Source organism: Anneissia japonica, unplaced genomic scaffold, assembly GCF_011630105.1.
Source record: "Anneissia japonica isolate Jap-2015-1 unplaced genomic scaffold, ASM1163010v1 scaffold287923_len1623670_cov205, whole genome shotgun sequence".
NCBI classification, from domain to species: domain Eukaryota; kingdom Metazoa; phylum Echinodermata; class Crinoidea; order Comatulida; family Comatulidae; genus Anneissia; species Anneissia japonica.
Window position 1 is genome coordinate 483,123 of NW_022721637.1, and position 23,756 is coordinate 506,878.

At 34.7% G+C, this 23,756-nt stretch overlaps 3 protein-coding genes and 1 long non-coding RNA gene across 10 annotated transcripts in view; 3 read left to right on the forward strand and 1 right to left on the reverse strand.

The window, feature by feature from the left end:
* The window catches only part of LOC117111641, a 13,106-nt gene extending 8,217 nt beyond the window's left edge, over positions 1-4,889 (forward strand). For all 7 annotated transcript variants that reach the window (XM_033254603.1, XM_033254601.1, XM_033254604.1 and 4 more), the window contains 6 exons: positions 173-294; positions 797-1,273; positions 1,967-2,096; positions 2,352-2,417; positions 2,591-2,969; positions 3,296-4,889. In XM_033254603.1, coding sequence (XP_033110494.1) covers positions 173-294; positions 797-1,273; positions 1,967-2,096; positions 2,352-2,417; positions 2,591-2,969; positions 3,296-3,406 — 1,285 coding nt within the window. In that variant the 3' untranslated portion in view covers positions 3,407-4,889. The remainder of the gene's footprint in view (positions 1-172; positions 295-796; positions 1,274-1,966; positions 2,097-2,351; positions 2,418-2,590; positions 2,970-3,295) is intronic.
* A 1,058-nt stretch (positions 4,890-5,947) lies between these two features.
* Positions 5,948-7,878, reverse strand: LOC117111642. Its single transcript, XR_004445897.1, has 4 exons — positions 7,737-7,878; positions 7,158-7,176; positions 6,599-6,705; positions 5,948-6,056 (listed from the first exon to the last, which is right to left on the reverse strand). It is a non-coding gene; the product is annotated as an uncharacterized LOC117111642 (long non-coding RNA).
* Positions 7,879-8,758: 880 nt separating this feature from the next.
* LOC117111676 lies at positions 8,759-11,172 on the forward strand (the record flags this gene model as incomplete). The annotated part of the gene is given in 3 exon segments (XM_033254652.1): positions 8,759-8,862; positions 9,872-10,078; positions 10,716-11,172. Coding segments are annotated over 3 exon segments (500 nt in total), but the record flags the coding sequence as incomplete, so codon positions are not given.
* A 4,718-nt stretch (positions 11,173-15,890) lies between these two features.
* LOC117111612 (ADP-ribose glycohydrolase MACROD2-like) overlaps positions 15,891-23,756 on the forward strand; it is a 9,500-nt gene continuing 1,634 nt past the window's right edge. Inside the window, exons 1-7 of the mRNA XM_033254561.1 lie at positions 15,891-16,319; positions 20,369-20,491; positions 20,865-21,113; positions 21,483-21,503; positions 21,852-22,178; positions 22,494-22,573; positions 22,782-23,751. Coding sequence (XP_033110452.1) covers positions 16,073-16,319; positions 20,369-20,491; positions 20,865-21,113; positions 21,483-21,503; positions 21,852-22,178; positions 22,494-22,573; positions 22,782-23,751 — 2,017 coding nt within the window. The 5' untranslated portion in view covers positions 15,891-16,072. The remainder of the gene's footprint in view (positions 16,320-20,368; positions 20,492-20,864; positions 21,114-21,482; positions 21,504-21,851; positions 22,179-22,493; positions 22,574-22,781; positions 23,752-23,756) is intronic.

Consider the following 23,756-nt stretch of genomic DNA (forward strand, 5'->3'; position numbering starts at 1 on the left):
TATATATATATATATATATATATATATATATATATACACAGTATATATATATCCATAAATTGTACATTTATGCAGTCTAACATCCATACTATCAGTCATTCATGTATGTGTGTATAAAGGTTTTAGAGTGTATTATAATGTTATTTTTTTACACTATAATATTATAATTCAGGACATGGCAAAAAGAGCACGACGGCTGTTGCTGGATGTTTTGCAAGAAAGTCAACAAAGGCATCGTTCTTGAAAGCCTTCCAGATATTTGGACATATTTCTATATTCGACCGATTCTAGGAGGTTAGTACTGTTCATTGTAGTACACCATGTTTTAGAAAATGTAACACATATGAAGAGGGAATTATATTCCTAGACAAATATTTGAAATTTCAAAATTCAAGTCAGGGCCCCACTAAGGCAAACATTTGGTTGTACAGCGAATTCGAAGAGAGCACTTCGCATGCAAACTGTAATTCAAGAATTTTTTTTTTGTTTGTATATCTTAGTTCATTAGGCCTGATGTTACCATCAATATTGATGAGAGGCCACACAATATTTATTTGCCATGAAATACTCGCACCTAGGCCTGAAACATAGTGCAACCACTTCACAACCTGTCAACAGGGCAAGCTGGGGTAATTAAGCATGGCCGGCCTAGAATGTTCAGTGTGTGGCTCGAACCCTCAACAACGAGTTTCACAACCTGAAAGGAAATCGCTGCGCCAAACTGCCTTCCCCAAACTCCAAACTTGAAACGCATTTAAATGTATGAGATTACATAATATTTTACTGTTTGTTTTAGATGATGGTGGTTCCATTCTTCACTACATTCTATGCATAGAGTCAGATTTAAGTGAAACACCTGAAATAGTTGCATCGAGGGTGGCTGCTATCAAGCACTACTTCACATTAAAGAAATTATCACTCCCGCCGCTCAAACGCAAATCACTGAAGCATGTGACGGAGGGATTTGGTAGCAGCAGCAAGCAGGCAACGTCTGTAATCTCTGTCACAGAAAGTAGTCCTGATATTTTCCAAGCTGGGAATACCGAGTCGCAAGCATTAGGTAGCTCACCGAGCCATGATGCTTCATGTAGTAGCAAACCCGTTGTTGGACAAGGAGATGATGCTCAAGTATCGTGGACTTGGGACTCTTCAAGCGATGATACCGGATTTCAGAGTGATGGTATGCCAGCTCCTGTTAGAAGAAAGAACAAAGCACATAAAGCCAGTAAACAAAATCTAAGCAGCTTTGGAAGAGGACGATTCATGAGCTCAGGTAACAGTACAGTAGTAATAACAATATCTTTCTTTATTCTTTGTATGTATACTTATATAGCCGTAGTGGAGTTATAGCTTGATTCTTTCCTTTCAAGCCGATGGTCCTGTGTTAAAATCTTACAGTTGTAGGAATAAGTAGATTTATCTGAGCCTTGTATAATAAAATGGGATATTATACTGTATACCGTAAAAATAGATAGCCCAGGGCCCTTTTTTTTGTGACCTTTTCAAGGATTCTTTTCGAGGCTACTTTTTGAAAGAAAAGGGGAATTTTTTCAAAATAATTCTGTAAATTTTGGGAATTACTACTATAAAACAATAGGCCACTGTAAACATTTTTCAACCATGAAATCATGTAAAAAACCAAGAAAATCATTTTTGAATTATGATTTGGGACTTGGAAAGAAGCCCATGCTATCTTAAAAAGAAGCAATGGGCTTCTTTTCAAGGCTAGCTTTGCAAACTAAAGAGGGAGATTTCAATTCAAGATAAGCTTCTTCTCAAGATTAAGCCCAACAGACTTCTATTCAAGGTTTTATGGTATATAACTAGCACATTTATTACAACAAAAACCGTATTCATGGACTGGGGCTACAGTTTACCAGATCACTAGTTTTATTAAATATTTGTGAATAGCCTGAAATGACAAAAATCAATATTGTATAAATTTTTCTTTCTTTTTAACTTCTAGGTGAGAATGTTGACTATCGTACTTTAGCAAACCACAGTGCTGGAGAAGTTCTAGAAGAAGCACTAAAAGCTGGTGTTATCAATGTCAACACGAGTGAGTCTGATCAACAGCTGCAAACAGGAGGGTGGACGTAAGTCTTGATGAAAATGATTTAAATTGCAATTGGTTTAGTGGTTAAGTTGCTCGCATTCCTCTCCCTAGGTATGGGGGATTTTTCTCAACCAAAAGCAGCTCCACTCTTGTAGTCACTTAAGAACATTAAAATTAGAAATATAAAGACAGCACAGCCTTTAGTTTCGTAGTAGTTTTCAATGAATACAGTAGGTGGGATGCAGGGGTTAAATTTAGTTAATTGTCAATTTCCTTTGATTTCTTGGGTCTCTAGATTTCAACGCCTAGAAAAAGATGTGGTGATATTGAAAAAGAAAGAAAGAGGATCTCGTTTCTACAGGTAAATATCACTTAGTTTATGTATGCATGTATATATGACAGTGTAAAATCATTTTTGTTGCCCTTTGCTGTATTTTTGCAAGGCGATTTTGTGCTATTTCTGATACATATACCATATGTAATTTTTAACCACCTGTGTTCTGTGTAGTTAACGATTTAGATCCTTTTTAACAGCTTCTTAGGCAAAGGCTTGATCAGAGCATCACCAGAAAGTGTTTTCAAAGCAGTAAAAAATCCCAGAACAAGATTCATCTATGACAACATGTTAAAAAAAATGAACATTGTACGTGATCTCGGGAATGACCTTCTCATCTATAACATGGTGCACGAGGTTCCGCAGATAATCCGCAAGGAAAGTCGAGACTTTTGTTTACTGCAGACTAGTAGAACAGATGGTCAGAGGCACATTGTTGCTGCACGGTCTGTCGATTGGCCAGAGTGTCCCCCTAGCAAAGACGGAGTCGTCCGATCAAAGATACTTCCAAGCGGTTGGGTGATTGAACCGGTCCTAAAGAAGAATGAAGTGAACTCTGTCGTCACATACATTGTTCAAGTGGGTATCATGATCTTGCTTTATACTGGAAAAACATGCAATAAGCTATTTGCCTATGCCCATATCAAGGTTAATAAACCTACACTACATACAGTAACATCATTGGTTTATGTCAATTGACCTTGGATACGGGAATGCGCAGGACAAACTACAAAATGGCTTATTGCAATCTAAATAGGTTCAGTGTTGTCAAATTCATTAATGAAAACACTTGTTGTAAGTCTATAATAATAGAAATAATATTAAAATAGTCTTGCTATTGTTTAGATAAGTGCTTTTAGGAGCCTATCTTTCGATATTCAGCAAGCAATTTATTTCTATTGCAGATTGATGTTGGTGGCAAAGACGTACCCCAGAGTTTTTTGCAGTTCCTGTCTCGCAGAATCCCCCTCAGTGTCGCGTATTTGAGGCTTTTCTTGGAAGCGGAATTGCCATAGTTCAGTTTTATGTGCCCAATTCTTTTTTGACAGCTGGAGAAGGTAAATTTTAAACCTGTGCTCTTGTCATTTACAAGCATCCACCAGCTTTTAAACAAGTTATCTTTTTGACAAAAAAGTCGCATTGTAAACAGTACCTGTACTTTGTTACAATGTTCATTTTAATGCTTAGTAATAAGAAGGAAATCAGCACTTTCTATACCAAATATTATAATAGTACAGTATTATTATTTATATGTTGATTCCAGTAAAAGCTCTAATGAAGTAAAAGCAATAGGCAATGATTGATTTTATTTAATGTAGTGGAGACTGTTATTATCTGAGCTGAATAATTTCATCTCAAGAATCTAAGGCTATGTTCAGACTTGGATATAAGCCAAGCTTGAGTTAAGCCCGGCTTAACTTTGTCGGGCGTTCAGACTAGCGGGATTAGCCAGGAGGCACAGGACATTTGTTTGGCTTGGTTTCTTGCTGTCTTAAGTCCAATCCAGACTATCAAATTTTGAGTAAATATGGTCATGAAAACATCATATCTTGACCATATATAGGCATATCATGACTATATACGGGTTGTACATCAGTTATTTTTTCAAAAAAATGTTGATAGTTCACTTTGAAGTTCTGATGATACAGGTTTGACATTACAGAACACACATTTTTTTTTAAATAAAGAAGCATTTATCCTCACCAGGATATGAGGCCAAAATGGCAGTGGCATATCTAGTGGGGTGCACACCCCTCCAAAAATTACTCGCCCCCACCCCCCAAAAAAAATCACGGTCAAGTATTTGAAAAATCACCTTATTTTGCAAATTCGCGCACCCCGCTCCCCCGTTAGCACGCCCATTTCAAGACTTCTAGATACGCCACTGCAAAATCCCCCTATAACCATCGTTTTGACAAACCTGATATAAGGCCAAATTACTCCTGTCTCCCCAATTTAGAAACTCTACTATGTTATAGCCTACACTGTGTTTTAACCCATCTAAGATCTGATAGCTGGCAGTAGAAATAATAATTTCATGGCAATATCATTTGTGTACACTTTTTTGCTTCACATATGTTAATAGATAAACAAATATTTCTTTTTTTGGATACCAAATCAATCTGGGGACATTGTTCTTCCTTTGAGTCCAGATGCACACAGGATTTTCATGTGTAATATAAGTGCAATTTTTAGTACAGTATTTTATATAATGCATATGCCTACTGCATGTTAAAAGGTTTTTAATGGTACTATATATTGTTCTACAAAGTGCAGCTTATACTAGTTATAAACAGTAATTTTATAATGGAATTTAATTCTAGTAGGTCCGAGTGGAAAGTTTGATAAAAAGACAAGTAGACATACCTGTATAGATTTACTAATCTAGTGTATAATGTAAGAATAATGAGATGCACTTTCATTGCCAGTCTACTGCTCAGAATAATGTTTATTTTGTCAATTTTTAGATAATAAAGTTTATCAATCAGTATCAATGCATTTTGTTATTACCAGATTGAAGCAAAAAATAGACATTTTACAGATAAAATAGTAATTTAATTTCCAATTGTTATTCCAGGTAGTCACAAATCAAACATTTAAGTTTTCTCTAATTAACCAAAGGAAAAAATTACATGGTGTCTGTTTAATGATGAGAATATTTTCTTGATATAATTTTTAATTGAAATAACCTAGAGATATAATGTCTTTGATAAAGAAAAGAATACAATGAAATACTAAGAAACAATACAATGTACCTGTACAATACCATGTACCTGTGTGTGCTTGTTGGACTCCCTGTTCTCATTAGTCAGTTGTTAAGTTTGATTGACACTCTAGAATAGTCCATTAAATGTTTGTGTGAAAATTAGAATTAGAAAATATTCTTCTTGTCAATTAACAGATGTATAAATAATAGAGTTCCTGTAATCTTTTACATAGACCACTTAATTAGTTGATATGGTTATCAATACAGTATAAGGATTTTTGCTGTAAAACATCTATAATTGATTTGATCCTTTACATGAACTATTTATAATCACAGACACAGTGGCGTAACAGCTATGAGCTCACAGTGGCGTAACAGCTATGAGCTCACAGTGGCGTAACAGCTATGGGCTCACAGTGGCGTAACAGCTATGGGCTCCCTGCTAAAGCCAGGGGCCCAGACCTTAAGGATCCTGGGACATTCTGCACCTCAAATCAGTTGTGGAACGTGCAAAAACATCAATATACGCCCTTTGCCATGTACCTGAAAAAGCAGACAGGGGCCTCACACCACTGCACAGACGGTACATTACTACTCTCAGATGTCAGACTATTTGAATAGAAGACTTGTAGCTCCACAGAAAAAGATGCACATGTTAGTTGGCACAATCTGCGACTAAAATAAATGTTCATTTCAAAAACATTCACAATTCTGCAACTTGTTGACAAAGGTTACTCATGTAAAGTACAAGGTATAGAATTGCATTGCATCCTACGAAACAGCCTCCATCTACTTCCCTCTCAAACACCACAGCATTGAATGTTTTTGATTTGTATTTTAATATTTTTTGATAGTGTTCCACAATGCTGACTATTATATTTACAGCAAAATAAATAGTCAAAATTAATATCAAATTGATCGAATGCGCTTCTGTTCAACAAAGATGACATGTTTCTTCACTGAAAGAAAAAAAAAATGAAATTATTCTTTATTGGAATCAACATTTTGAAATATTTAATATGAGATTTAACTGTTTCCAAATTTACTATCAGTTTTAGCATAGAATGTCAGAGAGATGCATTTAGTATTCTATTATAATCACCTCTGTGCTCTGTTGCCCTCATCGTCAACTTTTGTAAGTGTTCAAATCATCAATTTGATAAATTTAGATTAAAAATGTCATAAAGACATGATTTTCTTGAGAAAAAAAAAATATGAAAAGGAATCTACAATATGAAATTCTTAATGCTCAGATTTTTTGTGGAAGCAATTTGGTGCTCGAAGTCAGGATTTTAATCCATCGCTGTGCACTACACTTGTATCCTTCAGCAACTCTCCACCCAAGAGCATAAATGGGTACATGGTAGGTTTGTTGCCTGCTTCTGAGCCAATATGGCAGCAACACTAAAGCATGTAGATCCAATGACAGGGAAAACAATGCGTTTTGTAACCTAAAGTAAAAGGCGCTACATAAATATCAAGTATTAACACAGTTTAATACCTTTATAGTCAAATAAATACTTGACAAGCTTGTCAGCAGTTCTTGGTCTTGTCATTAACTTAATAGTGTTTGTTCCTGCAGCACTCCTTAACATAACCAGTACATTTCTGCAATGATTTCATATGATTTACTGTAAATGAGTATGATAAGGTATTTGGGACTGAGTAAAGAATTTGCAGACTTTACAATTACTGTAATATAAAGAAAAAACTTCATGGGTACAATGATGAAATTATAAATGCAATGTTAGGCAACAAAAAATCCCTTTATGGATGCAAACAGTGGTAACCTTATAAATGCCTCATTGAGGCTGTTGGTGTTTGCTAGTACTGTAGTAGCCAACAAAATGAGCAACTCCAAGTCTTTGATGGTAGACTTACAGTATGTACAATGTATTACAAAAGGCAGTGGCTAAAACTGTTCTTACAGCAGTCTTTAACAAATTCCTAATTATGATTGGATATTATTATTCCAATCCAATAATCATTCATTCAGAAATTGTTTGAAAAATGTTTTACAGTAACTATATTTTTTTACAACCAATAAACAGATAACTCACTTGCTTTTCTTACTTGCAACTGCAAAATAAAAAAAACCCGGTAAAATAAAACATTAGGCCTATCAAAACTTCTAGTAACAATTAATCAATATTATGAAAAAGTAGGTCCTTATAACCATAGAAGTCTCATTTACTGGAGAGAGTATATATAAAGCGGTTTGGTATCTGGTCAGGTTTAGTATTTGGCCCCATGATCATGAATATGTATTTTTTAACTAAACTCGTTAATACGCTCGCACATGCAACATCCATCCAAAGAGATAAGACAATTGACCAATGTTTTTAATAATTGAATAAAAATTATAAATTCTATAATACAGTATGTGAATTTCATTCATGTAGCTTTCATATTTTTGGCACAACATTATGCCTTGGCTAGTACTAGAAAGTAGGATCGGAGGAGAGCCTAGGCCCTAGGCTAGTAGCCTCCTACTTGCTAGGCTATACACTATTAATAAGCCTAGGCCAACTACGATGGCCTAGGCTAGGGCAGGCCTACTACCTAGGCTAGGCGTAGTCCTAGGCCTATCCTAGAGGTAGGCGAGTTCATGACCACTGGCTGTGATCTAATCTACTTACACTGAATTGATGAAAGAAACATTTTACTCGCACAGAGAGATCGAGAGGGGAACCAAAGATGCTTGGGGAACCAGTTCGAGGGGAATGCCAGTTCGATTCGAGCGGAATTTACTTCGAGCGGATGCTAGTTCGAGCGGAAAAAAGCTAAAAATCCGCTCGAATGTGCGTCCAAAACAATATGTACAGTAAAGTTCACAAAAAAGACTTATGCTAAGAAAAAGACAATTCAAATTTTCAAAAGGGACATTAAGGAAAAGTAAAAAAAGAAACTTCAGCCATATAAAATTAAAAGCAATCTTATACTAAAAAAAAACTTAAGGCAAAATAAAGTGATGCAAACAATCACATGAACAATTATACAAACACCATAAACGTACATGAAATACACATACAGTACATAAGTACATACATATCCATACACAACTGTATACCCAGTCACATGACTGTACCCGTACTCAGAGGCTCACAATTATAAACATAAAGACATACAGTACATACTGAACTCTATACCATCATTATTTTAATCTTCCCGATGAACACATGCAAATGATATGAGTTACGTAATTGCAATGGTCAATGCCAGGTCATATATTTATATAGCGCCTTCCACAGAAAACCGTCTCAAGGCGCTTTTGAACCACAAGAAACAAAGACAAAAGAACACGAAGGGGTGGGGGAAGGGGCAGTGCGCACCCCCGATTTTGAGATAGCGTTGCCATCTAGCGTGTACACGCAGGTACCTCGGCGTCACTGAGTTTGCTGGGCTCCGGTAGCTTCCATCAATGATAAGTGTATGGCTCCCCTACAGTTGGCGGTGCTACCTCAAGTAAGGAGGTGCGACTATTTAGGGGAAAAAACTTAACTACAGAACAACTTAACTACAGAAATTTAACCACAGAGATTAACAAATAAATGAGAATTATTAACCATGAGAAAGTTAACCAAGGTTGAAGAGATAAGCCTTCAAATTCTTTTTAAATACAAGGAGTATTGCATATTAATTTCACACACTTAATTGGGTTTTGATGCTTGTAACATATTAAAAGCAAACGGAAGTATAAAGTATTCTGTTCAAGACGAGTGGCAGCTGACAACACCCCTCACAGCAGTAGTTGACACAAATATTGTAAGTTTTATCTTGCAGTTCTTTATTTTAGGGAACCATGTGGTTTTATGCTTTATTTAATTTTTTATTTTTTGAGCTGCCCTTCACAAGCCCTGCCTTTTTGGGATTTGATCTTTATTATTTACATGCTATTTTCATTTGTACTTATAAATAAAAAAAAAAATAAGAGAAATAAATGGTGTTATTGAGTTGATATAATAAATGTTATCTTGCAGAGTTCAGTGCTGATTTATAATTTTCGTTGGATGATCTCAGGTGCCGTCTGGCAACAAGTGACTCATTCTTCTCTGAAAAGGAAAATTCTCCCTCTAAACCTTGCTAAAGATCAGTTAACACATGACTAAGATTTCATTTCACTTTACTTGAATTTCTCTTATTTTTATTTATTAAAATCTTCTCAATTTTTTGTTGATGGCATCCAGCATTTTTTTTATTATTATCACTACAGCAATAGACGATGGCACATATCTCCAATTATCTATAATTTGCACTAGCTTCCTATTAATGCACGAATAAAAGTATAAAATTCTAACATTTAAAACACTGCAACTCCAACAGCCCACTTACATTACATTACCTATTTGATCTCCCTCCTAAATGTCTCTTTATCCCCCTCTGTTCTTTTCACCTTAATTTGCTAATTTTTCCTAAGTTAACACCAAATCCTTTGGCCACAGATTATTTTTATTTTCAGCTGCCACTCTTTACACCTCCCTACCTAAACCTATTGCCAAATCACCCTCAGTTGCTGTTTTTAAGAACAAACTCAAACACTCCTTTTTAACTAAAAACATGCATAGCGCCTTTGATTTTTACTTTGGTATAGTGATATTAACACTACTGACTGGTAGTCAGCGAAACTGTTTATGTTAAAGATAGTAAGCAATTTTGGTTTTATGTAGAAGGAAACTAAATTGTTTTTCAATAATTATTATTATTGTTGTTGTTGTTTAATTTATTGTTGTTGTTATTATTATTATAATTGTGTACTGTATTCTTTTATTGTTAGGACCGCAATAAAGCCAGCTTCCAGCAGGGAGATGCTTGCAATCTGCCGCTTGACCTGGGTCAGTTTGGTTGTGTTGTAGCTGCCAATCTCATATGTCGGTTGCATACGCCTATGGACTTTCTGAATCGTCTGTCGAGTTTGGTTGCACCAGGTGGATTTCTGTTACTCACGTCACCATTCACATTTAGTGTTGAATATACACCAAAGGCAAGTCATGATTTTTTTTTAGAATTTCCAGTGGTGTCCTTCTGGTGGTGATTGGGCGTGTACTGCGTTCTTTAACATGCACATGGGCCATAATGCATATGAGACCAACTACAGTACTTAAACTTCTCATACGAAAGACGGTGCACTATTGTAACTTGCATTTCACCCCTCCAGCTGAAATACAAGGAGAGACCGGGGGCCAGCTCACCAGTTTAGCTGACTGTTCTAAGCTGCTCTCACTGTTTGTGTAGTACATATTAGAGGTTTAGTGGAAATACCAAAACCTCAGTGTCCTGCTCTTTGTGGAGCACTGTGTCTGTGATACATAGCTACATAAATGTTGGCATTTATTTGTCTCCTACAATAAGCAACTTCTAACAAGGTTTAAGCTATTACAGGTAGTATGCACTCTAAAGCATAATCGGCGAATCCATCCCATAGCCTTTAGATGAGTGTTTGGGAGAATGTTTCTGTTTCTTGCACCACAGACCCTGGTTCAAACCTTGCAAGTCTCTGTTTTTAGTTGCTTGGCTCCATGAATATCCCTCACATGGAGATTTTAGTGGGGTAAGTTGAATGAGGACCAATAAAGAATTATTATTTTTGTCAATAAATGAAATGTTCATTTGTATTTCAGAAAAACATGCTTGGAGGATATAAAGATAAAGATGGAAATCCAGTGTGGGCTTCGAATACGTTACAAAAAGTCTTGGAATTGGACTTTGAACTACTTGAAAGCAAAGAAATGCCATTCTTTATACGAGAGACTGCACACAAAAACCAGTGGACTGTTGCATATGCCATGATATGGAAGAGGAAAGAATGAAACTTATTCATTCAGACAGAATCATAAGATATTGTATTCTAGTTAAATATTCGCCTGGGTTTACTTTACAATAGTAACCATATTTTTGCATATATATTTATGAACATTTTGATTTTACGTATTACTGCTGGCAATAAAATCACAAATGTGAGGTCTCACTACAAAATGAGTCTCATCGTTAGAAAATCCAAAAATGAGTTAATATTACACTTTGGTAGATCACATTATAGACTTTAATTTGGTCTTTGAATGGCTTCCCTAGGATAAATAGATCCAGAGATGTTAGTATTTAAAGTTTAAGTGTATGAGAACCAGGTTTTGAGAAAATCGGCCTCAAAGATAAACTAACCTGTACAATAGAACTAGAATTACAGAATATGCGAAGAGAACACTGTTTTAGTAAGAAAATTCACTTAAAAAGTACACAATCATAAAATATAAGTATCAAGTTATTCAAAAACATTAATATCAAAAAATTTTTTAAATTTTGCCTTTGACCTATTTTGGTGAATATCTCAAAATGATTTCACCAACGATGCATCTCATTTCGTGGTGAGACCTCACAAATATGCAAATAAATTGTAAAATTAATATTAGTATATTTTGTTGATATTGAATAAATTAATAGCAGTTCTGTATAAAACAGTTTTCTATTTTACCTCATTCAACTCGGTCTGGGTACTTCTGAACATGGAGGTATAAAAGCACACTACAGAACCTTGGCTAATGTGCTCTTGGGGGCGAAGCTCTAGTACCTCCCTAGTCTAAATGGGACCTCCTACTAATACTCTTGGCATTCATTTTCAGTAGAAGACACCAACACTTCTGTACAGTACATATAATGTAAAAAAGCACTAAATTTATAGACTTAACCCAAAACAATATAGAGTGGGACACTCCTTTTAAGAAAACATTCTTTCGGCCACAATACGAGGGAAAGCATATCTTTTCACATTAAGGGGACAGTCTTGAAGGTGTCCCCTTAAAGGGTGGGGGGTTCTACTGTAATTTTTGACTAAATTGAATTATGTTATTGTGGAACTTTTCATACATTAGAGACAAATCAAAGGACAAACGAAATAAGGAATCAATAAGCCAAGCTAATCAAGTTAAAATATTAGTGCTGTCTCATTGCTATAGGCATAAGAGTAAATGCAAATATGAATAAACATTATCTTTCTTAAAATATCCTTATTTCAAAAATAAATAAACAATTTATTAACAGGCAATTCATCATAAAATAGGCATTTTAATGTCAATATATATCTTTTATAGATCACGCGTAAAAACATCAACCAAACAGCATTCAAAGACATCAATAATATGCAAGATAAAATTACAGGATGAAACTACAGTATTATATATTTGGTAAATATTCTACATTGAAATTATAAAATATACAAGAGGACAGAATCAACTAAACATTCATGAATAACAGAACGCTAAAAAAAGCAAAATACATATGGAAGACATATTGTCAACTTATTAATACTGCATTAATTAGCTTTCTGAATAAATCGCAAACAAGTGTATTATTAGAAAGGTTAGGATTTCCATCTTGCACCTTTATAAAAAAAAATATAGCAAAAATTGGTGAATGTATTGAATGCTTATTTTTCTAATGAAATAATTTAATTTTCAATTGTCATGGCAACATAGATTTTGTTTATTGTTTATACAAAGGACCGGAGGCCGACAGTGTGAATATATTTTTCGTCTGGAAGGAAACAAAAGCCTCATTAAATTATAGTATACAAGACAAAACCATTAATCTTTATGTTTAATACAATATCTTCTTAGCTGGTGTTCAAAGTTGAGATCTAGCTTATAGGGCCTATATATATATATGTCATCAAATATGTAGGCATATATATATATATATGTGTGTATATTCTCCAATGTTATACATAATTGTTATTATTAATATCAATTTCATTCTTATTTGCCCATATTATTTTGGAATATGTTTCATTTCATATTATTATTACCGGTACTTGAGCAAACAAATAAATTTATGTTTTGTTTACTAATGTCTTCCGAAAATGCAACGACAAGATCTAGTTAAAATATGTTTAATTCGAATATAATGGAAGAACAATTTTTTTTGTTAAATTATTTAGGCCTAATTGGTTGATGATGTAACTTTGGGCCATGGCCTACGTTTATTTTGATTAAATTAGGCTACCCGATTTGATACCTTGTCGCATGGTACAATTTTCAACATAATACTTATGTTTATATACAATATATAAAAAAATATTAATAAAATTAATTTTCAGGTTAATCAATTTCAACAAGGATTTTACTTCAATCTTTGCTTTCATTGAAATTTATTTTTTTATCCCTTCCCTCTATAGTATTTAATTTTTTTTTTTTGAGAAGTCATTGACATGGTCTTTTAACGTTATGCTAGATCATACACAATAGCTACGTAGTGACTCGATAAGAAGAAGAAGAAGAACGTTATATATCTATCACTCATTTTTTTTTTTTAATGAACTGTTACGAAATGATTATTTATATTTTTTTATAGCTGGTGGCTCAACACACCCATCTACTACGGTTTGCAATCATTTGTCAGAGAACGGTAAAGAGGGAATCTTAATTATTCACCCGAAGTTATCTAAATGATATGATAGTATCAGTTTCGGCGACAAATAATAGTCAGGATAATTATGATGACGTCACCAAACCTTATAAGGGGATTCTGATCAGATGGCTGAGGACTGGTGCTGGCACCAGAACAAAAGTTGTATCAGCATTTTATTTGTCACCGAAACTTATCATTTAGGATTACTGTTGAAACATATTCTAGTGTCGTAATCGTGCGTTTGTGTCCTATAACTAGGCCTATTATAAATAACATGGACATGTGATGTAACAAACCTAAACTTAAAAACAATTGATTGATAGATTGCGTCAGTCCCGTGGCCGGGAAGGGGGAGAGGGCTTGCCCCTCTGGTAAGTTTTTCCTCCCTGTAAAATTCAAAATGATAATTTAGTATGGACAAAAATTACAATAAATGAATAACAAATATTTATTTTTTTAAATTTATGTAGGCCCGGCCCTATATGCCTAATACGGCTTTCATGTGTGATCATTATTCTGGCACCAAAATAGACTATGCAATAGACGGAATGTTTGCTTATATGAGTTATTGTATGGTTCACTTATCTCTATGGTATTCCAGGGATGTGTAATATATATTTATAATCTACTGTATATCTTCTGTATCTAGATAAAACCATATTTCAATACTAGCCTCAACAATGTAATATTTCCGACACTTAAAAGTGCTCTCCATTCCTTAATCTTGCGCCTTACCCAACCATCGTGGGGCTGAAATGACTGTCGACATGCATAGTACAGGAGCGGCGCCAGGAATTCCCCAACGATGGGTCCAAGCTCCCCGACAAGGGTCCCCCGGGTCGGGGAAGCCTAGCACGGGAAGTCTAGCACCCCCACCCCTCCCACCCCCACCCATGGTCGGGGAAAATTGTTTCGATTATGGTATTAATTATTTAAAAAGGATAATTTGATAGAAAACCATGCAAGGTAAGATGCCCCCTGTCGGTGGTACTAACCATCTGTCGGAGATACTAACCATCTATCGGAGAAGATCTGGCGCTACCACCACAACTCATACGATCGCGATAGTATACAACACCTCGCACATACAGTAGCACTGTTCGCAGTAAACAGTTTTTAATCCCTAAAATTTGACAGCTTAGTCAGGCGTACCTAAATTGTACTTTCGGCGGTCGAGACAAGCATACTTCCCGAACTCTTAATCGTGTGAACTGAAAGTAATGAAAAAGAAAATGAAATGAGTAGGTGAGAGCTGATGATGATAATAATAATAATAATATTAATAATAATAATAATAATAATAATAATAATAATAATAATAATAATAATAATAATAATAATAATAATAATAATAATAATAATAGCACTGTTAAGCCCTCTATGCACTTCAAATTAACATTACCCTGGTCATGTTTATACCAATGACGTTGAATATCAATGACTTATCAACGACAATTGAATATCAATGACATTCAATTGTTCTCTAATTTCTCCATTGTGTAAGTTCCCTTTAAGGTAAGTTTTAGTACAATAATGATGATGATGATGATGGGGATGATGATGATAATAATAATAGGCTAGTAATACTGACCCATGGTGTTTGAACTTTTAAAGATGATGACAATGATGATGATACTTTATGATGATAACGATGATGATTGTGATTATGATGACAATGATAATGATGGTGATACTGATGATGCCACTAAATTGCCTTTTGAACCATTTCTCAGAGCCTTATACCTCTATGTAGTAATGTAAAGTCGATTAAATCATGCTGATTGCGGTATTAATAATTGTTATTGGACAACTGAATTTTTATCAAACCAAATTATATGCAATATTACAATTTTATTGTTTAGGAGTTACAGTATGAACAATAAAACTATTCCAGCAAAATTGTGATGCAGAACCTCAAAATTACTTTACATTTTCAGTACTATATTAGGCTTATTATCAAAATGTCTCATAATAAGCAAAAATACCTGAAAACTAAATATTGTTTAGAATAATGAAAGACAAACTGAGTCATTTAATTTTAAATTCTTAAAAATGTTTTAAACTAGTTTACCGTTTTGTGTGTTTAATCAATCAGGGCCTCACTCAGGTAAACACATAGCTGACTACAAGCGTACAAAGGTCAGTTGAAAACCGAAATTAATTGATCATTATTAATAGGACTACTACTGTAACATGATCCCTAATAGACATTCGTATACACATGAGAACATTTTAGTTCCGGAGTTCTGTGAAATGTCTGCTGGATATGTATAAGAGAGCAAAACAACAAGACAAAAAGAAAAAAAATAGATGTAAAGAAAACATGTATGATATGTTTCAAATATTTTAGGCGGGACCGATTTCAGTAATAACGCTCTTTGTGTCGCCTGCCTTCATAACGGCAAATATGTAATCTTTTCAATCACTAGACTTTGCCCTTTCATATTCAATAAACAAATTAATTCCAAACACTTGGATAGCGTCAGTACTTGGTCAGTACAAAAACTACCACTATTACACCTCGATGTGAAAAGATTAGTTTTTTGTTTCAGTGGACCCATATGATTACAATACTGAAATGTCGTATTATACAACCTCAAGTCCAAGCAGGGATCGTATGAACGCGACCATCAGCAGTCAGAAATCATATACATCATATTCATCGCTTCCAAGGAGAACGGGAGGCGCAAGGGGCGGCGGTAGGATCCAACGATATGGAACGCCCGAGTCTCCAGCAGTACGAGGGCTTATGTCACAGTCTGCAAAATTTGCTGGAGAATATGGAAAGTATGGATTTCAAGATGGATTGGAAATTTATGTTTTTGGTAAGTGTATTAATTATTAAGATGTTAATAAATGCCTATTATACCGTATACTGTAATTAAGGTATTATGATAGGCAAATAGGAAATCTAATTTGAATATCGAATTTATAACAGTACAATAAAGCCCTGTCCAGACTATCAAATTTTGTTTGACACACACATGTGACATGCATCCTGTAGTCATGATGACAATATTTAGCTATATCATTACTATATATGGGTATAATTCGGTTTTGTTATCAAAGAAAAGTTGGTAGTGTTGACAATAATAGATTAATGTATTATTAAACATGTTTGCATTCAACCTTACAGTGCTCATCAAACAACGACTCAATAGTTAAATGCAAGCATCATTGTAAATGGGAAGGGATTTTTTTGTGATAAAAAATCATTGAAACGCAATCCTCTAAGATAAAGTCCTATCCACCCCAACTACGGACCAACGTTGTCTCTTTCCCTCTCTCAAAATTACGTAATAGATCATAACAATGCGTGAAGTTATGATTGAAGCTTGTGTTAGGGTAGTAACTCATAGTATGAGACAAGGGAAAGCAGATAATCCGATCTGCCATACAGATCCAAGCTTCAAACCCATCCTCTCAAAGTTACTTCAGCCGCTCCTGCCAAGCTACGGCGACTTCCTCTAAGGTACAGACTTATATTCCCAGTTATGGACACACCCTTACAATGTGTAGCATAAAAACAGCTCGTGTGAATTTGAGGCGTGGCAGCAAAATGTCAAAATCTTGAATACTCATGAGACTAATGAATTTATCATAATCATTTAGGCTATCAAAGTTGTTTTAATATTGGGTTACTTATACCGTACTGCATTTTAATGTTTATAATATTTTTTTAAAATTATGCATATAGAATTGCGATATTATATTTTTGTTGTCATGAGGAGAGCCCCTTGACAGTAGATCTTCTACTTTTGGGTAAATCCTGCCACATGAAAACAATTACTATTTTTGAAATTTTATATTTGTATATTTTATATATTTATATCTATTTGGCGAAATAAATGAAATGAAATGAAATGAAAGGTAATTCATTTAATTCAGTACGTTTCGTAGACAAAACCTTACTCTCCCGATTAATAAATACGATATAGGCCTAAGCCGGACCGACAGTCCAACACTTCAAAATTGCAAGTAATTAAAAACGGAAACAAAAACACTTTCCCTTTCCAAGTGATGCCTCAAACCAAACACTTGTATATATATTGGAGACTGACCAAGGCAGGCCTCCTCACAACATGCCCACGCATAGGTCATGGTAACTAAACGGAATAATGATAGCTAATTATATACATTTATTTACATACATATAATGATATACGCACACACATGCCTATATATGCCTATAACATGACATCCCTAATATATCCTAATAACCAACTTACCCCTTCAAAACGCTCTAAAGAGGTACGTCCGTCCTCCACGGCTAACTAAAGTGTAATGACTTTGCGGCGACTGGACGTGTTCTCATGTTAGCCTGAAGTTCCGACATCGCTGATTTGGTAGAATTATTATGCCGTTTATATAAAAAAGGGAATTTATTTACCAGTCGTTAAATTGTTGAAGACAATAATATTCCGACTCTTAGCCCGGCGGCCCTAAATGTTTCAAAATTAAAAAATTAAAAAATATTGCAAAATATTTGTTTTGGATACTATACAAAATAAAATTTACAATTACAAGTAAAATTTTAGCTACAGTAGTACATAAATTTATTAGTTTTTCCATTGTATTTTGTGTTTTTTGGATATAATAATAATAATAATAATAATAATAATAATAATAATAATAATAATAATAATAATAATAATAATAATAATAGTAATAATAATAATGATAATAATAATAATAATAATAAAATTATTTATAGAGCGCTCTTTCCAAAGAAAAACAGAAAAAAAAAGATCGAAGCGCTGAAGTACAATTAAAATACCTTAGGAAATAAAATGTCTTAAGTATATTTTTAAAACTGTGTAACAACTTTTAAACAATAATTAACAAACCATGAATATTTAACCTAATCTTATAAGCATCAAAATTATTACCTAAAATACTGACATTGTTTAGCATACTTTATGATCAAATATTTGCTTCCTTATTATGTATTCAATGTGTCATTAGACCACACCATACGATTTCATTGCTGATTTCAATTACTCATTTCTTTTCAGTGGTATCTAGACTATCGTTGGTATAATTTTTGAAATTCTTTTGTTATCTTTGAATAAATACTACTTGCAGCGCCACCATATGAGCCAATGAAGTTTATCAGTTTAAAAAATGCTTTCGAATGATTTTGATTTTCCCTTCCGTTTAATTTACACTTAATTCTTTCACCACCTGTGCCTACATTGTAGACCGTTTAATATAAAAGCCAAGCCTTAGTTATATCAGGCGACTTGACAAAGGAGAAAACAACTTACTGAGAAGCACAAAATGTCAGCATTCTGGAACAGAAAAGACAAATTAAAAACTAGTTAAAACAAGACTGAGACTGAAACTCACTCGGGAAACCGGTCGTACTTCTAATGAGGATTTAAGGAAAGATTATGAACTAAATTTTTTCATCGTGCGCAACTCCGAAGGATTACTGGCCTAAAATACCCCCATAAAATAGCTAATAAACACGTTCAGCGATGTATTGCGAGGCTTCTTTCTTTAGATATCTTAGAATCGAGTTGGTGGTTACGTGGTCACACAAAACACCAACAATCCTACAAACATAGCAATCAACTTCTACTTTATGGAGACCAAGTGACTGTTCCCTCAGATCATGCTCGGATCGAGACCAATAGCAGAACATTCAGTGGACTCCAAGAGCTGCCACAATCACAACTCTCCATAACGACCTCAACAGGCTGCGGCTCGCCAACACTCAATATTCAGCTCAATTCAAAATTTTAAATGACATGGTCATCCAATGTAATTTCGATTATGCATATTCCTCATGGTACTCGGGGGCAACAAAATACCTCAAAAATAAACTTCAAGTAATTCCAAACAAAATGGTTAAGTATATATTGAACGAGATGCCTAGAGCCCATATTGGGCAAACGGAGCTAGACAGCATTGGCTTATTAAATGTAGAAGACCGAGTAACTCAGATAAAATAGAACACGGTACATAAAATCATCCATAATTCTGCAACAGCTTACCTTCATAATAATTTTTTTAGAACTTGTGAACAACATAATTATAGTATTAGGCAGAGTGAATTAAATTTTATTCCGCCAATCTCATCCAACACAGTAGACAGTACGTTTTATGCCTCAGCAATCAAAGAGTGGAACAAATTACCAAATGAAATAATCCGTAAGCATGAATTTGTTTAGAAAATCAGTAAAAGAACACTTACCTAAACTGCGTTACTAATACTGTAGGCCTAAGTGATGATTTTTAAAACTGTATTCCTTAAGCAAGTGATAATTTTTAAAATTCATTTTATCTCATTTTAATTGCTGGACCCTAACGGAAATAAACCTGTGTAATTGGTTTTTGGGCTATCCTGATCAAAATCAAATTAATGTTTTAACGCTTTTAAAAATCTTTCTCTTTTTGTAAAAATTTTTATTGTCCACATTGTTTTTGTCGCTGTTGTCATTTTCATGTTGTTTTACTCGTTTTTAGACCACTTATTTTACCTCTCTTAACTGTGTGTTACTGCCCCGTTACCATTTTTAACTTCTCTTTCTTATGTTTTTTGTTTGTTATCTTGTGATTTTGGTCAAATAAATAAATGAATGAATGATTGAATGAATGAATAATGAATAAATGAATGAACGAACGAACGAACGAGTGAATGAGAAACTAAGAACGTTAGCAAAGCTGATCAGGGAACTAATTGACGCGGTCGAAGCGGAATTGTTCGTTTGACTTTTCGGCGATGCGGCGATGATGATGATGAATGCGCATTCTCTGTCACTTATATTTATTTAGTAAAAATTACACTTTGTTATGCATTTAATTACATTTGTTATCGATATTTTACATAAACCTGCCAGTAAAAATTTCATATTACTATTTATTTTAGAACACTTTCTTAAAATGTCATTGGATGATAAACGACAAAGGAAGAAGCACAAGACATTTGTCGAGTTGGATGAAATGATACCCTGGTCGGAATATGCTCTGAAAGAGAAGATACCCAAGGCAGGTAAGAAGATATTATATATGTATAGACCAATGATTATGTATTACCGGTACTACCGGTAAAAGATAATAAGTCTATAAAGATATATGTATAATAATATTCACACTCACAGATTGATCTTCTGCAACGTCCAAAATGCAATCCCGCAAGACGGGTTTAAGTTTTCTCTTTTGTAACACAATTATATATTAAGATATATAGATATAGTTAATTAATTAATATATATTTATTTATTTATTTATTTAACACAGACCTATAAGCCTATGTATATATAGAATTGAACTCAAAATTTGTAAAACAGAAGATTCATATGCTGATATTATTTATTTGGATGATCCGGTGGTATTCCTACTGTATTAATCTATTCTATCAACAGATGAAATTTACTTCAGGCCTAATCCTAAGCTAAATGCAAAAATATGCCTATGGGAAGGGGACATAACGAGTCTTTGCGCCGATGCCATTGTCAATCCGACTAACGGGACATTGATGAGTGGGTCAGGATTAAATGGAGAAATTCATTCACGAGCTGGACCACTATTGCGAGAAGAATGCAGAGAATATCCTATTCTGCCTGGGAAGAGGATGATTCGACTCGAGACAGGATACGCCATAGTTACATGTGGTAAGTTTTGAGTAGAGATTCAGTACGATTTGATTGGCCGTGCGGTTAAGCATAGAGTTATGATGACGGAAACATACGCTTAATAAGCCAAAACAGACACTAATAAGTTGTTGTGATGTTTTGTATGTATATGCGTATTATGTAAGTATGAATGGTGTATATTATGTAGGTATGTATGTACGGTGCTTTGTTTGATTAGCTTAGGTGGGGTAATCCGCCTTGGTGGATTCCCAACATGTATATATGGAAAAGAGCAAATAAAAGTTATTGACATGCATGTATAAGTTTATAGAAATTATAATATTGTTGTAGTGACGTAATGCACAAAGTTATATCTTAAATTTGTCTTTTTTTTTTTTAATATCACAGGTTATTGGCTTCCAGCAAAATGTAAGTTTAAAATGCAATATTAAAATTGCTTACCGTTCATTTTATTAAGGCCAACTCAGACAGCGTCGTACGACGCAGCCCGACGCGATTTGTTGTCGCGTCGGGTCTGTGTGAGTTAAACGCAGACGCGATGGTGTGCGTCGGGGGCAGTCGCGTAGTAGAATATTAAACGTGTTTCTCACGACGGCTTAAGACTGTCCCCGACGATAAATCGGATCGGGCTGCGTCGGCCGACGCTGTCTGAGTTGGCCTTTACTTTCAACACAAAACATTACGGTCAACACAATAATCTACAATAATATACTTATCAATACGTAAATTACAAGAAATGAGTTTCGTCTTTTTCAGATGTTATTCACACAGTCGGTCCAACAGTCAACGACACTGTGAGAGAAATCCATGAAAATTTGTTGAGCAGCTGCTACCATGAATGTCTTGATGCAGTGAAAACACACAACGAACGTTACCAAAAGATCCACAACTCCAGACAGGACGAACTCGAAGAGGTCGAAAAGAACAAAAAAACTTTAGAGAAACTCGGCTTGGAAAGTACTGAAGTTGACGGTGAAACTATACCGGTAGAGGTCGAGTATTCCGACATTTCCCAGGGCAACGTATTTCTGAAGCCTCCAATAAAGTCAATAGCGTTTCCTTGTATATCTACGGGCATTTATGGTAAGTTCGTGGCCAGAAAACAAAAACAACTTTTTACTATTGTCGCCCAGAAGCAATTATAAGAAATGTTATGCCCTATAACCGATACCATATTTACATCATTCTTTATTCAAGCACTGTGTTCTACCAATATTGGTTTACATAAATATATGCCTGAGTGTGTAGGCCTACATACAACTATTTACTGTAGTGGTAATATTTTCTTGCATTGTCTGGTCTTGCGTAATTTCATTAGGACCATTAGAACCCTATTAATAACAAAGTATAGAATTGCAATTCTGTACTCTTTGTTAAACTTGTGTAATCTATACTTAGGATACCCTTCGGAGAAGGCTGCGGATGTTGCATTGATGACGATACGCAAGTGGATAGACAATCCACATAACTACAATGCGGTAAGTATTGACCCACGGTTCTTTCAATATTGTAACAAATTGTAGAACTAAATCATGTTCTAAAAATATTATATGCCGGAAATATCTTGAATATTTAATTATAATCATTTATATTTAAAGAAAATAAATATTAAAACGAATCGTAATTTGATAATTAAATATTGACCATGTGATTTCCTAAATTGGTTGCCTCTTTTATTTTTCATAGGTTGAAAATTTGGATATGATAATATTTTGCGTGATGTTAAATAATGACCTGCGGATATACAATGATCTCATTCCGAAGTACTTTCCTATATATGATGGAAAAATAAGGAAAACCAGTCATATTTCCAGCCCAGCGAGGACCAAGGCAAGAGTAGCACCCGTCATGGAGAGAAAAACTAATACAAATCCTACAACAGAGATGTCTCAGAAAATCCAGCAAACAAAAATCACCACTTTTAGTAGCAGTCCTGAAGCCCCGATGACTAAGAGAGTGATGCCCTCTATAGCCAACCGAGATAATAATCGAATACCTCATAATGATCATCTGGCAGGGGAAGTACCGTCTAATCAAGAAAAGGGAGGAAAATCACATGAACACACTGATGTAATTATCGTGAGGAGCACATCCTCTCAACAACAATCAACCCCGCCACAAGATTCAAAGCAAATACATGTAAACCAAGGGAGCTACACGATACAACAAGTGACACCGCCAACCCACAGTCACTCTGTCAATGAGCCCCGTTCGATATCATTTAAACCAATTTCTCCAAAACCTACACAGCACAATGCTAAAAAAGCTAAGAACGAAAAGAAGAAGGAAGACCAATTTGCAAAGAAAGAGGCAAAAATGTTGAAGAAACAACAAGAAAAATCGGCAAAGAGAGAAAACAAAAAAGCTAAAAAGATGCAACAATTAGTAGATGACTTCGCTCCAATGGATATTGAATTCGATGACGACCTTTTACTGGCGCCCACTCCCGTTAAAAATGTACCTGTTTTACCACCAGTCGTCCAGAAAGTTTCACACTCACCCGTACAAAGAGTAGTTGCCCCGTCTCCCGTTCATAGGTTACCCACCCCTTCCTCCGGTCAACATGAGCGAGGGAAACTTCTAACAGAAGGCCGCACTGACTTTGGTAAAAATGTACAAACACCACAAATTCTGACACCAACGAGGGATTCAATTGGTAAT